The sequence below is a fragment of the Fukomys damarensis genome, unplaced genomic scaffold (genome assembly GCF_012274545.1).
Source record: "Fukomys damarensis isolate Sample0158 unplaced genomic scaffold, DMR_v1.0_HiC HiC_scaffold_19, whole genome shotgun sequence".
Classification (NCBI taxonomy): Eukaryota; Metazoa; Chordata; class Mammalia; order Rodentia; family Bathyergidae; genus Fukomys; species Fukomys damarensis.
In genome coordinates this window covers 24959456-24974841 of record NW_022900931.1, presented here as the reverse complement: position 1 = coordinate 24974841, position 15386 = coordinate 24959456, and the positions used below count along the sequence as shown (strand labels likewise).

The following is a 15386-nucleotide window of genomic DNA, read 5'->3' as shown; positions in this document are numbered from 1 at the left end:
GCAAGGAAAACACTGCACACGTGCAGTCTTAATATGCTACTATTTGAAGGTCAGTGTGAATAACTGCAGTATTCAGATAGCTATGCAAACACAAGTGTGCCAATTTTCAAACAAAGAGGCTGCATCCACGCAGACTGCTCCCAGCACAAAGCTTTCTCTAACAACCGCACACTACCCACAAGACTCCATCTGCCTCTACTGCCAAAGTTTCTGGCAACGTTTGTAATTTGTTAGGACAACCATGCCGAGTCCAGCACAATTGCAGACCCTTTATTGTGCTCACAAACGGCAGTCCCAGAGGGAACAGTGAGAGCTGGCCTCCTGGGTTCAACGCCTGTGCATCTTCCTTCCCACAGCCAGCGGCCCTCAGGGAGAAGAAGCCTGGGCCCGGCTCACCTTCAGAGCCGGGAGTCCCTGCCCACCCAAGCCCGGGCACCCACTTTGCAGGAACAGGTTCTGCAGGAGAGGACACGTTGCTATGTGTTGCATGACTCGTGAAAAACTCCTGGCAAATTTCCCTTCGCTCTTGGTAAGAAGAAATGCTGAATTCCATGCAAAGTGTTGGCAGGCAAAATTTGCAAAATAGTTAGGGTCCTTTACAGAAGTTGTGTATTTTCTTAATAATTAAAATGATGAATACTACCTAAGGAGCCATAATTTATTCTTTGTTATAATTTTTTGTCGTGGGAAGGTATTACTTATTTATGGTTTTACAGACAAGGCCTCATTGTGTGGTCCAGACTGGCCTTGAATCCGTGCTGATCCTCAGGAGTGCTGAGATTACAGGTGTGCCCCACCCACCCGGCTCTGTTTATTTACTTTTTAAGAGTACATAGTATATATGTATACTTCACTTGTATTAGATTATAGACAAAAGTGTCAATAAAAATGTTTTCTTATTTAATATATGAACACTCACTAGAAGTAAAGCAGTCTGTATCACTATAATAACATTGCAATATATTTACAGAGATGCTTGAATGAATGTCTTATTTTACTTTGCCAATTACTGAGCTCATTTTTTATTTCATAAAGAAAATTGCTGCCCTTTAAAAAAGAAACCCAATACAAGGCATTCCAAATGCATTCTTCGCTAGAGCAATAATCTTTAAGTTACTAGTATTGACTTGGATTTTGTTTGGAACTTTTTTTTTTTTATAGACACTCTAAAAACAACCCTAACTCCAACATTACATTTGATAAAATATATCTCTGCTTTAAGGATAAGGAAATGGACAGTGGAATTTCTGTGCTCATAGAAAAAAAGGAATTTCCCAGATCCCGAAAGAGATTTGATCAGTTTTCCTGGAACACAGCCCACACTATTATTTTCTCCACACCCTTACCTTTATTGATGACATCACCCCTTTCTAGGATACAGTAAATATCTTCTCACAGTAGAAGGGAATTGCCCCACTGAGTGGCCTGGGAGTAAGAAAAGGCCACTCAGAGTTCTCTATGCAAATTGCATTCTTACTCATTGCATAGACTGTAAAGAGCTTGTGTAGGTCTATGTTTGTGTGTGTATATGTCTTTGTCTTTTTTACTATTTCACATTTAAACGATCATGACTTTTATCAAATTTAGATGATGTATTCAAGACATACATATCTATTGCTACAACCATCTCCATTTAGATAATGTCTAATATACAAATTTTACTTTAGAAATCCAAAGGCATGTGTCAAAAAAATAAAGAACTGTGTTTTCAGCAGATGAAAGTTAGTTATAAAAGAGGTGTGTGAATAATATTAAAGGAATGTTTCAGTAAGTATTACAGAAGTCTCTAGAAAGTCTATAGAAAATAAATAAAACATAATTCTGAACATAAGGCCCAGATTTTAAGAAAAGATATGAGGATTTTTAAGCGCTAACTGGTAGTCTAAAGAATGTTCACATGAGCCAATCTGTGGTGAGCTCTGTGCTGTCATACGTTTATTTTCCAGATGGGTATGTATGCAATAATTATGATTCTCTCCACCAAATTACACATACCATATTCTGTGTGCATAAATATAAATTAATTTTATCATATAAAAGAGAAATGTTCTGAAAGGTCTCCCTGCTCAGTAAATTTCAGCTTTTGCTTCAATCTGAAAATATGCAAAATTTATTTTGGAAATCCAAAGGGCTGTGTCAAAGAATAAGGAATCATATTTCTATTCATATGAAACTTAGTTATAAAAAGAGTAACTTTCCTGTCATTTATGTTAGCCTAGGACTTCTGAATTATGATTAGTTAATAAGGATTTAAGAAACACTTGACAACCAGATGCCCCAACACTGGCATGACTTCTAGGCTGCATTTTCATTAGTGAGGATGTTTTACATGTAAGCATATGCCTGACTACAATCTTCAAATATTACATAACCATTTAGATTCACACTTTAGAGTTAGTCTTATAGTTACAAGCAAAGGAGTCCAAAATAGAGCAGTAGGTTTTAGTGCTGCTTTTTCATAAAGAATGATGCAAATAATCATCAGATCTGTGATGTTTTGCCATCTGGAATATCAAAAAGAAACAGCAGAATAAAAGCACAGAGTCCACGATCTTGGCAAAGTGAGTGGGGCCAATTTTATCCTGATTTGGTGAAGACCTTGTAGTTGAAGAAGTTCGCAGTGCCCAGGTATCTTCTGGAACGGGTTAGAAATAGACACAGTAACAATGAATACAAATGAACCTTCCACCTCTTGACCATGCCCTAAATATCTGATTATAATTGACTTTCTTTCTTTTTAATTATCTGGAACTAACAGCAGTAAGAATCCAGCAGAATAAATTATTAGAAAGATACATTTGTCTTTCTGCATCAAAAAGCCAGTATGCTTTGGGATCCGCCTCTGGATAGAAAGAGAAGACCCCGATAAATGGGTTTGCTTAAAAAGTCTGGGAGTTGAAAGTGCTTATTTCAAAGATCTAGTAATATTCCAGCCACTGGAAAACCAGCACTGAATAAAACTCTGAAGCTGTGCTTTTGAGACTCTCATAACCAAGTGGTAAATATGACACAAAAGCAAACACTTACATGACTTTCTCTAACAGAGATGTGTAACTGATCAATGGGAACTTAGCGCGGCCACAGCCAGTTCCATCTCAGGAGTTATGAAAGTTTTAACTGAATCACAAAGAGTGAGGAAGAGACCCAGACATACAGCTGGAGGAGAGGCAGTCATATGGAGAGGGATTCTAGACACATAATTGTACGTAAAGGATGAAAGACGATAGAAGGCCCAAGAAAATGCCGTGTTTTCATCGAAGATAACAGTGAGAACATGCAGTGGGTGAAAAGTATAAATACTTTCTTAAGAAGAAACTCCCTAGTTTGGGATTTATCCTATAGGTAACAGTGGACCTAAAAAAAAGAGTTTTTGAAGAAGACATGATATAAGTAATTTACCTTTTAGGATTAAAAAAAAAGTTGGCTGGCCTGGGGGTTTAGCTCATTGGTGCCGCCATCTGCCTCTCAAGTGCAAGGACCTGAGTTCCATACCAGTGCCCGCCCCCCCCGCCAAAGTTGGTTTCTGTCATTGTAAAATAAATTCTGTTTCTTTAGTAAAAGGCTAGTATTAGAAGCACAGCATAATAGGAGACTCTGAAAGGGAACAGCGACACTCAACAACTAGGCCACACAAACCGAGACTGGAGATTTTATTCAAGGAGTGGAAGTAGAGAGAGAGCAGAGAGAGAGGAAGAAGAAGAAGAAGAAAAGAGAAGAACAAAGAAAGGAAAGTCCTTTTATTAGTTTTGGGCTGAGCTATTGTTTATTTATGAGGAGTGGGCTACTTGTAACCTATCAACAGGCCATGTTGCCTTTTATGGGTCCAGCCCTGCAGAAGTAGGTTTTAACTTTTCTGTCTGGCTGTGGCCTTGGTGGGAGGGAAACTAAAGATAAGGGCATGAGGTCATTTTAAGAGCCAAGAAGCACCAGGAAAATGTAGCCTGTGATGGCGGCATCACAAAATACTTTAACATGATTAATTCCCTAACAGACTCTGTGATACCTGAAGAAATTACAGCAATCTAAGATTGCCTTTCCAAGAGTTATTTATTTAGTCAAAACCAAAGATAAGCTCAAAATACTTGTCAAGAATTTTGGAAAAGGAAATGGAAACAGTGTTTCAATAAACCTTCTTGTGAAGACCTTCATATAGTAGGTGTCTGGCCCTCAGTGAGGCCCAACTCAGATGTGCCTCACAAAGTTTCCCTGTGAAGGTTGAGATAGTGTCTTTTACTTCCAAAAGTCTCGGTCAGCCCCTATGGCGAGGAGTCCACTATTTTCCCGTGTCTGTTTGTAAGGAATACAATGTTGCACATCTTTGTCAAAGTCATGGAGGCCAAAGCAGGAGAGGCCAAAAATGACCAAAGAACGTTTTGTTGGATTCTTTCTAAGGAACATTGGATTTCACCTTGCCTTGTATTGCCAAAGGTGAATTTCTGTGACTGCAATAAAGTGATAATCTAACAGTATCTTTATTTGGACAACTTATCTTGCCAAAACCATAAGTGCTACAGTTCGTGATAGCTAAAACTTGGAAATAGCCCATTTGCCCATCAGTTGGAAACTGGATAAAGAAGATGTGGTTGTTCTATAAAATTGAATACTGCTCAACCATAAAGAATGAGAAAGTAGATTCATTTATAGGAAAATGGATACATTTTGAGGATATACTCCTAAGTGAAAATAAGTAAGTCACACATGTGTAAATACCGAATAGTTTCTCTGGTGTGAAAAACTAAAATAGTACTCAAGATCCTAATGGGATAATTAGCAATGTGAAATAGGAAAAAATGGCTAAAGGTGTAGGGACAGTGAGAAGGGTAGGGGAAGGGGAATAAGGGAAAGGGGAAAAAATGTGAGAAAATGTAAAAATGGAATTAAAGTGTTTTTAGGTGGGGAGGGGAGGAGGGGATGAAGGGAGGGTGGTAACAAGGGGAAAATATGAGAACCAAGACCTGTCATGTAAAGGTACAAGATCCCAGTAATGAATGTAACTGTACTGTATACCTAGAATGTACCAATAAATTCAACTTAAAAAAAAATAAGTGCTACTTTGTTAGGCTCTTTGATAGATTTGTCAACTTTTTGAGACAAGCAAAAGTTTCATATTCATAAGCATAGAAGTAGATATACTGATGATAATAAAATTATATTAGCTACTATTTTTATCCTTATACTACAAATTTGAGCAGTGGAGTTACTTCCTCTTGATTTAGAATTGAGAGTATTTACTTGGCATGCAAAATTATATTATGTGTAATATATGGAAAACAGCACCTCAACAATTAGCAAAAAAATACCAGACTTTTAAATTCTTTCCAATCTGAGTTTGATTTCTTAAATAGATCTCCTTATAATAACTGTGAAACTATTATTAATCAGAAATTTATACTGCATTTTCAACACAGATTGAGTTTTAAACCACAAAAGAAAAGCTTAGTGGTGTACTGATCCCTTGGTAATTGAATTTTCTGAAATGAAGATTGTGCTTGAAAGATTCACTCGTAGGCATCATATGTTAAGTCTAGGAAGTACTAACTGGAGATATTTTTGTAAATGAGATGACTACACTCAAAGGCACTATTAGCAAGTCAGAAACAGGAGCCCTGGAAGCTAACTACAGTTCAAAGAATGCATCCAATTAAGCAACATGTGTGGCACTTTATGAGTAATTCAGGAAGTGGTTGCAAAATCATCCACATGGATATATATAGCTCCGCTGTTGGCTTTTCTGGCCAGAGAGAATGTCTGAGCTCCCTGCACACTGACCTACACACAGAGATCTACTGAGCAGAGCCTGCCGGCTGACGTCCTTCTCTGCCTGGGCCATGTTGTGGACGCGATCACTTCTGGCTTGTCTTCTCATTCATCTGTCTCTTTCTCAGTCTCCAAAAGTGTAAGTGACTGCATAAGGTTGCACTACTACTGATAGAATAAAGAGAATTTGGTGTTAAAAACTTAAACTTGCTACATTTTTACTGTAGTGTGTCAATTTTAAATGATACCGCCATTGCACTGTGTAAGCTAAAATATCTTCATTTGTGCAACCCCATCCAAATTTGGGTGGTGATGTTATCTCTGCCTGGGAGAGATGTCGAGTAAGAGTTAAAACTGTGCTGTACACTTATGGTCAGGAAGGTGTGCGAGGCATCTGCTGGACGGAAATGGACACATAGGCAAATACAAAGTGGGATATGCATGCTAACCAGTTCGGGGCAAAAGCATTCCCTAAGGACACTGCTTTGTAAACGGTGTGTTCTCTGTTGGATCTACAAAGTTCAGTTCGTAAACCAGCATCTTTCTGTTTTGTGTAATTCAAGTCCTAAGATTTAGTCTTTTGATGTATCTCTAACATTAGGAAACAAGGCATTTTTCTTAAGCTCTGAAACCTAATCATTTAACAACTTCAATTTTAGTGTTTTTGCTTAAATTCTTTTGTAGGCAGTATGTTCTGCTGGTCCCTTCTGTTCTACAAGAAAGCTCTTTGGATAAAGTCTGTGCCCAGCTTTTCAACCTGACTGAATCTGTTGTTTTGACTGTCTCCCTCAACTATGGTGAGGTCCTGACCACGATATTTAAAGAGAATGTTACAGGAGAAAATTTCTTCAAATGTACCAACTTTGAGGTAAATACTTTATTCTGCTTACTATAGAAAAAATATTGCAGGTACACAAAAGCCACGTATATAACTGCCTGTCTAGGAACACAGAGCCAATCTGACAATGTACATGTTATTGTCAATTTAAAAAGAGTCTTTTGTTTGAGGTGATGTAAATGCAATTAAATGGTGACAGGGACAAGAATCAAAACTTTTGATTTTTTTTGACAGAAATTAGCTTAAAGGACTAAAATCTATAAAAGGAACAACCCCAGTCCAGTGAAGAAAAGTTTTATGAAAGATCACAGAGAACACATTTAAATGAGGAGATAAGAGTGTCAGGGCAAGAAAAATGAACAGGATTGGTTATGCAAGAAATAGAGATGACAAGTTATGAATCTAAACTCTTAGTACCACCAGCACACAAGTAGAGACAGAGACGTCTTGAAAGAACGCCAGTCTCATAATATATCTCTTTGCACCCCAGGTTCCTCAGGCTGGGTTGGATCCATTAGCTTTCATCACATTCTCCGCTGAGGGAGCCACTGTCCACCTGGAAGAGAGAAGGTCTGTGGCAATCAGGCCCAAGGAGAATGTGGTCTTTGTGCAGACAGACAAACCCATCTACAAGCCTGCACAGGAAGGTATGTGACCTACCCCCACTAATATCTCATTTATAGGGTATTTACATAGATGCTCTACGATACAGTCACAGCATTTCATTATATTAACATGCACTGGAATGCTTACTTTAACAAAACAGAAGTGTATATCATCCAAATGCTAGATAATTCATTTCCTAAACTAGGTAAGCCTCAGAAACTGTATTTTTAAAGAGCTCCTTAGTACTTGAATGATATCTGTGTTATTCTGGAAAATGTGAAATTTTAGTTTATGCAAATTTAGGAGATCATAATTCAATTAGATGTAAAACAAAGGCAAAGATAGTCAAGAGATATACCTAGTGGCCAGAGAACTTCCCAGTGGTCAAATAAACCATGTGTGATTGTTAATGAAGTTGAAAAGCCTCTTCTCATCTCCTGGGTTTGGAAAGCGTTAGTGAACATAAATTATAAAAATCAGAAGAGAAATCTTTCTGGTGAGGTAAATGGCATATGAGAAAGCACAGAGTGGGTAGAATTAATTTAAAAAGAATGCCTCAAAATGAGAAGCAAACTTATTTGGGGTGGAGAAAATGCAGGGAATGAAGGAAAACAAGTTGTAATGAATACAGGAATTAAAGAAAATCCCTTCGTGCTCGAGCTGACGTAGCTTCCGTGCAGTTAAGCAATTCACAAGGACTCACTGCAGCTCTGGGAATTAGGGCAGTGATGCAAGGGTGTGAGGAGCGTTCTGAGGAACCTGTAAATATGGTTATGGTACAAAGGCTGTTTCTTTAGCTCTTTGCGATCCCGACAATAAGGAGTGCAACATGCTTGGACAAGAATGGGCATGAAAATGAAGAGGAAAGTTTTAAGAAAAAAATCAAATAAAGTGTCTTTCTATACTCCCACTATTCAAATAGACTTCTTTTGAAAACCAAAATAAATTAAAAAAAAAAACAAAAAGTCTTATCCTTTTGAAATATAACATAACCTTTTTTTTTTTTTTGGTACAGGGGACCTAGCACTTGCAAGGCAGGCAGTGGCACCACTGAGCTAAATCCCCAGCCCTTGGCATTACCAACTTTTTCAGTCAACCTTCAGCTATAGTCACATATTCCTAGGACTATGAAATACAAGGATGGTCACACTGACTAAATTTATGTACAAAGCATGATGACATATTTTACTTTTGATAGACATCTTGGAAAATCCCTTGTATTCATACATTTGAAGTTTAATGGATACAGTATTAATCTATCCTAGTGGCAGCTTAGAAATATATTTCTTTATTTAATGAAAAATTAAATTTTTGTTTGTTTTTTGGGGGGTTATTCATTACATTTATTGGTACATTTTAGATGTACAATATGATGACATTCATCATTGGAACTTGAAACTTGACATGACTTATCTTGGTTCTTATTTTTTCCCCATTCCCCTGCCCTTCCCTCAACCCTTCCACCCCTCCCGATTTACAAAGACTGTTTCCATTTTTTCCTTTTCTCATATTTCTTCCTTTCCCTTTTTTTTGTCAGTTTAAAAATGTTTCTTAATTTAAGCTGAAAATATTTTACTAGCTACATATCTCCTCCAAAATATTCTAGCTTTCTTAAATGTATTTTTAAAAGGCTGGACATGTATCGTGAGAGTAGAGTGCTTGCCTAGCATACACCAGGCCCTGAATCCTATTCCCAACCCCGAAAAAAGAAACATATCAAGAAAAATGCAGTTGTCCCTCTTTACCTGAGGAGATTGGTTTCCAGACTCTGCTGACACCAAAATGTGTGTGTGCTCAGGTCCTCGTGTGAAAGGCCACAGCAGTGTTTCCAAGGAGCTGTGCACCTTGCCCCACGTACTTTAAATTATCCCCAGTTTACTCATAATCCTAAGGTGCTGTAGATGCTATGCAATTAGTTTACTGTCTCGTTCAGGGAGTGATAACCAGAAAAAAGTCTGTACTTGCTCACTACTGACTTAATGTTTTGCATTTGTGAGTATTTTCATTCTGCTGTTTGTCAAACCTGAGGATGTGGAACCTACATGTCCACATGGCCAGCCAGCAGCAGGGCCCTGACACTTATTGTCCCCAGAACATGCCTGTTCTTCCCTACATACCTCTCTGGTACACTCACAAAACGTGAATATGAATATATTTTTAAATAGATGGAGATGCTTCCAACGCCTATTTTTCTTAAAACCATTTCTGTCTGGTTGTTTCTACCTAGTACCAAGAGAAATTCTAGTGGTTCTCAAGCTTCAGTAAGTAAAACTACTTTCAAAGCTCGTAAAAAGTTCATTACTCTGAGGGTAAGGGCGACTTTAAAAATCTGTCTTTTGAAAATAATTGTCACAGGCAGGCATACTTTGAAAGGCTCTTTTATAAAGTTGGGGAGAATAAGATTCTGTGTGCTGACTCAGTAAGTAAGACACGACCGGCGCAGCGGGTTGAGTGAGTTGGGGATTATTAAAAACACGGCTTGTTTGGACATCTACGTACTGTGACTTTGAAGAAAACCAAACCGAGGGAGGTGACAAATGCAGAAACCGTACTGTATGTACACGTCCACCCTCACCTCTCTTCCCCCATCTCCCTGTCTTTTCTTCTTTCCTTACTTCAGAGCAGTGACAAAGTGGTTGTTCAGACCAGTTCTGGGGTAACAGAGAGAAACTGAAGCCCCTGACAAGAAGACTGGGGATGCCTCAGTTTCTGAAGTTTGCGTAGAACCAGGAATTGTTAAGCAGACACTGTGAATGCATCTGTGTGCTCAGGATGGGAAGGATTGTATGTGGCTAACACGAGAGAAGGCAGAAGAATCCCTAGGATTCTTGTTATGAGGACCTGGAGGTGACAGAGGTTGCAAAGGATGACACTGCTACAAATGGCACAGAAATATCAATTCTTAATTTAAAACAAATTTTCTTTCTCGTTCTTATCCCATCTACTTGCTAATAAAGGCCTCTGTGCAGACAAAGGGAATCAATAGAGTGCAGAATCTGAATGATGAGACATACACAAATGAGGAATGTTCGTTTTTCAAAAACTTGATCACTGGTCAGAGACGTACTTTGCAATGGTTTGCACTTTACCTAGCGGCATGCACTGGGGGGCTGGGTGTACTAGTTATTGTACTCGGGAACTTCAAGTTGAGCTGCATCCTCAGGCCTTATGTTTTTGTTTTTGTTTTGAGGTAGAGTCTTGCTAAATTGCCCAATCTGGAGGAATCCTTCTGCCTCGACTTCCCAGAGGGCTAGGATGACAGGCAGGCACCACCATGCCTAACTTCTGGCCACTTCTCTTCGTCCTCCCTTCCCTCATCCTCCTCCTTCTTCATCATCATTCTCCTTCTTCCTGCTCTCCTCCTTCCTGCTTCTCCTCCTTTCCTTCTTTACAGAAACATATTGTGATCCTATGAGCCACATGCTAAAACTGCAATGCGTATCTGCTTTGCTGTAACTTCCTCTGTGATGCCATCTTCATGCCTGTGTACTACTCCTTTCCCACCTTCTGAGAAGTGACAGGTAATACAACACCGATACAGCCTAGACATTTTGCAAGAAGTTATCAATTGCTAAATTACTGTAAATTAAGCCCTCTGAAACTCTTAAGGAAAAACTCACCAATTATCTAGATACACTTTCTGACATTATGCTTTCTAGCTTCCCATTTAGCACATGTCATACATACAAGCATCTCACTGAGCCACTCATGAAACCTGTGTCCAGAATGATTTGACTGGCTGAAAACTGGATACCTTTTTGACTGGATATTCCTAAGTGTTATAAGCACTTTTGCTAAAATTACCTGGGGAAAAGCAGTACCGTGTGACTTAGAGATCAGAAAGAAAGTTAGGGTTTCCACCTCATTTATGGTCTCATAAGTGATGACCTTAGAGTAATCCTGAAGAAATTTGAATCAGGTTTCAGCTAGTATGATTTCGGATTGCAAGGTCCTCCCTGAAAATAATCAACACAAGTTTCTTATTCCCCAAAATTCTCTAGCAAGTGCTTCATTATGTTTGTTTAAAGCATTTACTCTGCAAGAACAAAAGACTTAGAAAAATATTATACTGCCATTAAATAGAATTAATTTTTACTTTCTTTCTTAAAAGTACATATCAGACTCTAAACAGAGGAAGAAAGCTGAAAGATGTTTTAAGCTTCTGAAATAGAATTGAGGAGAGATTATTTTAATTTACTTTTTAGTCCAGAGAAATCATGAGTGCTCCCACTGTCCAGGAAAGAAACTCATGAATTTGTTGTGTCTACCCAGACAACCACTGTTATTCTATGAAGAAAGAAATTATTTTCCTATTTGACAGCTGAGTATGATTTTGGTAATTAGTTTATTAGAAGTGTATGTAGGTTATGTGCACTTAAATTACATGACTTTCCTGATGGGGGTCAGGTGTCCAGGTGACCAGGCCAGAATACAAAGCTAGCAGAGCCAATGGGCTGCAAGGAACTCACACTTTTGTGTGTGTGTTGGGTTCAGACAAGAGGAGGGTGGGGTGCACACTTGTCCTCAAAGATGTCTATGTTCTATATAAAAAATGGAATTAAAGCCAATCTTGGAAGTAAAGAATAAAGCAAACTACCCCTGATCCCAGCATCTAAGAATAAATACATTACAAGGCTTTGAAAGAATATGAGAACATTTATTTTGAAACTCTCTATGTGCATATAGTTGACTAATGTATCTCACTACATTTTTAAGCTGACCAAATGTTTATAGTTTTTATAGTTTTAAAGGCAAAAATGCTGTGTATTAGAAATTATTTATGATATAACTAAATAGGGAAAAGATTTTGAATAGTACCAAGAAATATAGGCCATTTTTTCACATAATAACTCCTGGGTAAGTCAATTTTAAATTGAAAATTTCAAGAACACATTTCTCAAAATAAAGTCAGTTTTCCCGTAAAAGAAAATGTTAATAAATTTACCTGTACATGGTCTAATATTAAATAGCTATCATAAATATATCCTGGAATTGACATGATTCTAAAACATGTATTTCAGTCCATGTCAATTTTTAAAAACAGGTAAACGGTAGTTAAGGGGATTTTACATAGAGAATACACAAACAAAATACAAAACTATTCCTAGATACTATTTTTACAATTGACTTCTGGTTTAACTTGTTTATGTACTAAGGAATATTTCTTAATTTTTTACTAAGCATGTGTTATTTTATATTAAAGTATTGATAAAATTTCACCAATTAACCTTATAAAAATATTTATTCTTAATCTCATTAAAATCTTCCTAAAAATAAGCAATAGATAACATGATGGTTAAAAAAAACCTGATGGAATATTCAAATTTTAATATGGCTGAAAAAATTGATACTGGTGACAAACTCGCTAGATGGTAGGTAATGTGATTTTACCGTAGCAATGCAAAAGTGACCAGCAGTACAAAATTCATAAGCAAGATCAGAAAGGCTGACACAAAGCTGTTTATAAATGTGTTAACTATTGTTTGGGGACACTGACAAAGTATGATAGAAAAGTGGAGTAGCAAAAAATTTTGTCAATAGAGATGGATGGAAATACATTCAGAGTGAAATGGTGATTGACTTAATAAAGAATACACAGTATTCAGCCGAACAGAATTCCACTCGTGTTTTGGTGAATGAAGGCAGAAGCTTCCAAACATTCAATGGTAAGGTGAAAAAGAGAGCTGTCCCCTCATGTGGGAAGAAAGGCCTGTGTCATCGCCGTGACAGCAACGAAAGAGGTGGTGTAGCCATGGGGCGACCCGCCGGGTAGGGTTAGTTGGCGTGGCCAGGAGTGGCTGGATGGGAGGCTGGGGGTAGTCAGGCCAGGACTTTCCAGCATGTGGTGTGTTAGTGATCAAGTTATTAACACACTGCCTTGTGCAATGGAAGGTTTCATCTGAGAAAAGACAAGATCATGTTTAATTCTCCACCTGCTGATCATAGGATTAACTAGGCCGGAGCAACAGCAGTGGCACAGATCCAGTGAGAAACTGCTGTGCGAGGTCAAATAAGAGGTGATCACAAATTGCAGTAAAGGAGAAATCAAGTCTTGCAAGGGCGAGGCTCCAAGTTTGATCCCTGGTACCCCACCACCACCACCAAAAAAAAGAAAAGAACATGTTGAAAACCATGAGATTTATTGAGATCAGGATTTCTCACACAGTCCTGTAAGACTCTTGAGAACATGCGTCTATTTTATTTTTAGTATTTGACATCACACATAAACAAATAAACTAACAAAATGGATTATCAATAAGATTTCTTTAAATTAGCATGTGAACAAATAAATGGAAGCCAGGAGAGGACCATTAGGCTGCAATAGTGAGATTAGCAAAGTTAAACACTAAACGACTCTAAAAAGCAGATAGAAAGGGCTGGCAGTGCAGGGATGGCAATTTATAGAGTATTACCACCAGGGAATGCCTTTTTTTCCCCAAAGTGCAATAGCTGTGGTGCAATAACAGATTTTAAGAAGTATTTTCCTTCTCCTTTAAAGGAAAACTAAAGCACCCTATTGCATGCAGCATGTGAAAATGGCTCATGACATCTTTAACTGGTGGAGAAGGACACCATTAGCTCAGTGAAATTCTATGTGTAACATACTCGAGACAACTAGTTGCGTAGGGTTTTAGGAGCTTGTAGCATCTAAATAAAAATTTATCTCAGTGAAAGTGCAACGAAAATTTTGACTGCAGTTGTGATGTCAGGAAGTTGCTTACTTTCCTTCTTGAGTCATGTAGGCTGCAGTAGTCACCACTAGAGAGACCCAAAACAGAGAGGGTTCTCTGAGAAAAGCAGGGGCAGGGAAACTTCTTTACAAGAGAATTCATTTTTCTGACATGGACTTCACAAAAGCCACCTGGCTGAGAGCTGTCACGGAGGTAAGGACGTGGTGAGAAAATCATGTGACCGTGGGTGGAGGATGGCGCGGGTGCTGACGGGAAAGATTAGGACGCAGGACCCAGCAGATAAGCAAAGAAAAGATACGGAAAGAAGTGTGCACACAGAATTTCTATGATGAATTGCTTTAAGAGCTAATTTATCTCACCAGCCTTTCCTTCTGGACCTACCTTAATGGAGTGATTAGGTCGCCTTGCACACATTTTATGGTGATTTTGTACAAGAAGAAAGCGCAAATGGAGTGAAACCATGACAAGATGTTCCAGTGAATATTTTCTCGGCAATTTAACAGGCTTATTACACCAACCGCCATATCCGTGGACTACATCAGATACGTGTGTAACTCCTGTCCCTGATTGCAATCAACTAATGTTTTCCCATTTGCCTAGGTTAAGGCAGTCAGTGAGAAAGCTGCTCCGACACAAAAGGTAAAGACGTCTTTATATTATGTCTTTTTCCTTCGCCAGTGTTGTTCCGAATTGTGTCTCTGGACGATGATTTGAAGCCTGCTAAAGAAGTGGTAAGTTTCAGCTGCAAATGCCTAAGTTACATCACTGCTTTGATACTCACAGCATAGAAATTCATCTCTGAGTATGAGACAGGCCGCGCTAAGTTACGGCTTTGTTCCTGCTAGTCTAGAATCCCTCATATTCCTCACTTGGGCTCGAACTCTTGGTTTCCTTCTTCTTCCTCTTTCTCTCTCTATTGGGTCTACAAAATGAAATATATTTTCGCATTACAAATAATGACCTGTAATTTACTGTACTTCTGACTGAGAGACAGAGAAGATATTCTGCCTGCTCCTAAAATAAATTAGCATAATGAAAGGGACACTAAAAAATATCAGCGGGGGCTTGGGAAGGTAGGTAGCTCAACATAGAACCTGTGGGTTCAATCTTAAGTATTGAAAAGAAGTACATGCAATAAGATTCTAATAAGATTACTGACATTTAGAAATGGGAGGAAAGGAGCTAAAGGTGTAGGGAAGATATTCTGCCTGCTCCTAAAATAAATTAGCATAATGAAAGGGACACTAAAAAATATCAGCGGGGGCTTGGGAAGGTAGGTAGCTCAACATAGAACCTGTGGGTTCAATCTTAAGTATTGAAAAGAAGTACATGCAATAAGATTCTAATAAGATTACTGACATTTAGAAATGGGAGGAAAGGAGCTAAAGGTGTAGGGAAGGTGTGATACGTAGGGGAAGAACAAAAAGGGAAAAGAAAAAAATGTGAGAGAATGAAAAGATGAAAATAAAGTGTTTGTAGATGGGGAGGGGAGG

General features: G+C 38.3%; 1 protein-coding gene across 1 annotated transcript in view; it reads left to right on the top strand.

Annotated features, from left to right (window-relative positions):
* The first annotated feature begins 5748 nt into the window (after window positions 1-5748).
* LOC104850730 (ovostatin-like) overlaps window positions 5749-15386 on the top strand; it is a 52263-nt gene continuing 42625 nt past the window's right edge. Inside the window, exons 1-4 of the mRNA XM_010607794.1 lie at window positions 5749-5896; window positions 6442-6625; window positions 7086-7242; window positions 14572-14624. Coding sequence (XP_010606096.1) covers window positions 5829-5896; window positions 6442-6625; window positions 7086-7242; window positions 14572-14624 — 462 coding nt within the window. The 5' untranslated portion in view covers window positions 5749-5828. The remainder of the gene's footprint in view (window positions 5897-6441; window positions 6626-7085; window positions 7243-14571; window positions 14625-15386) is intronic.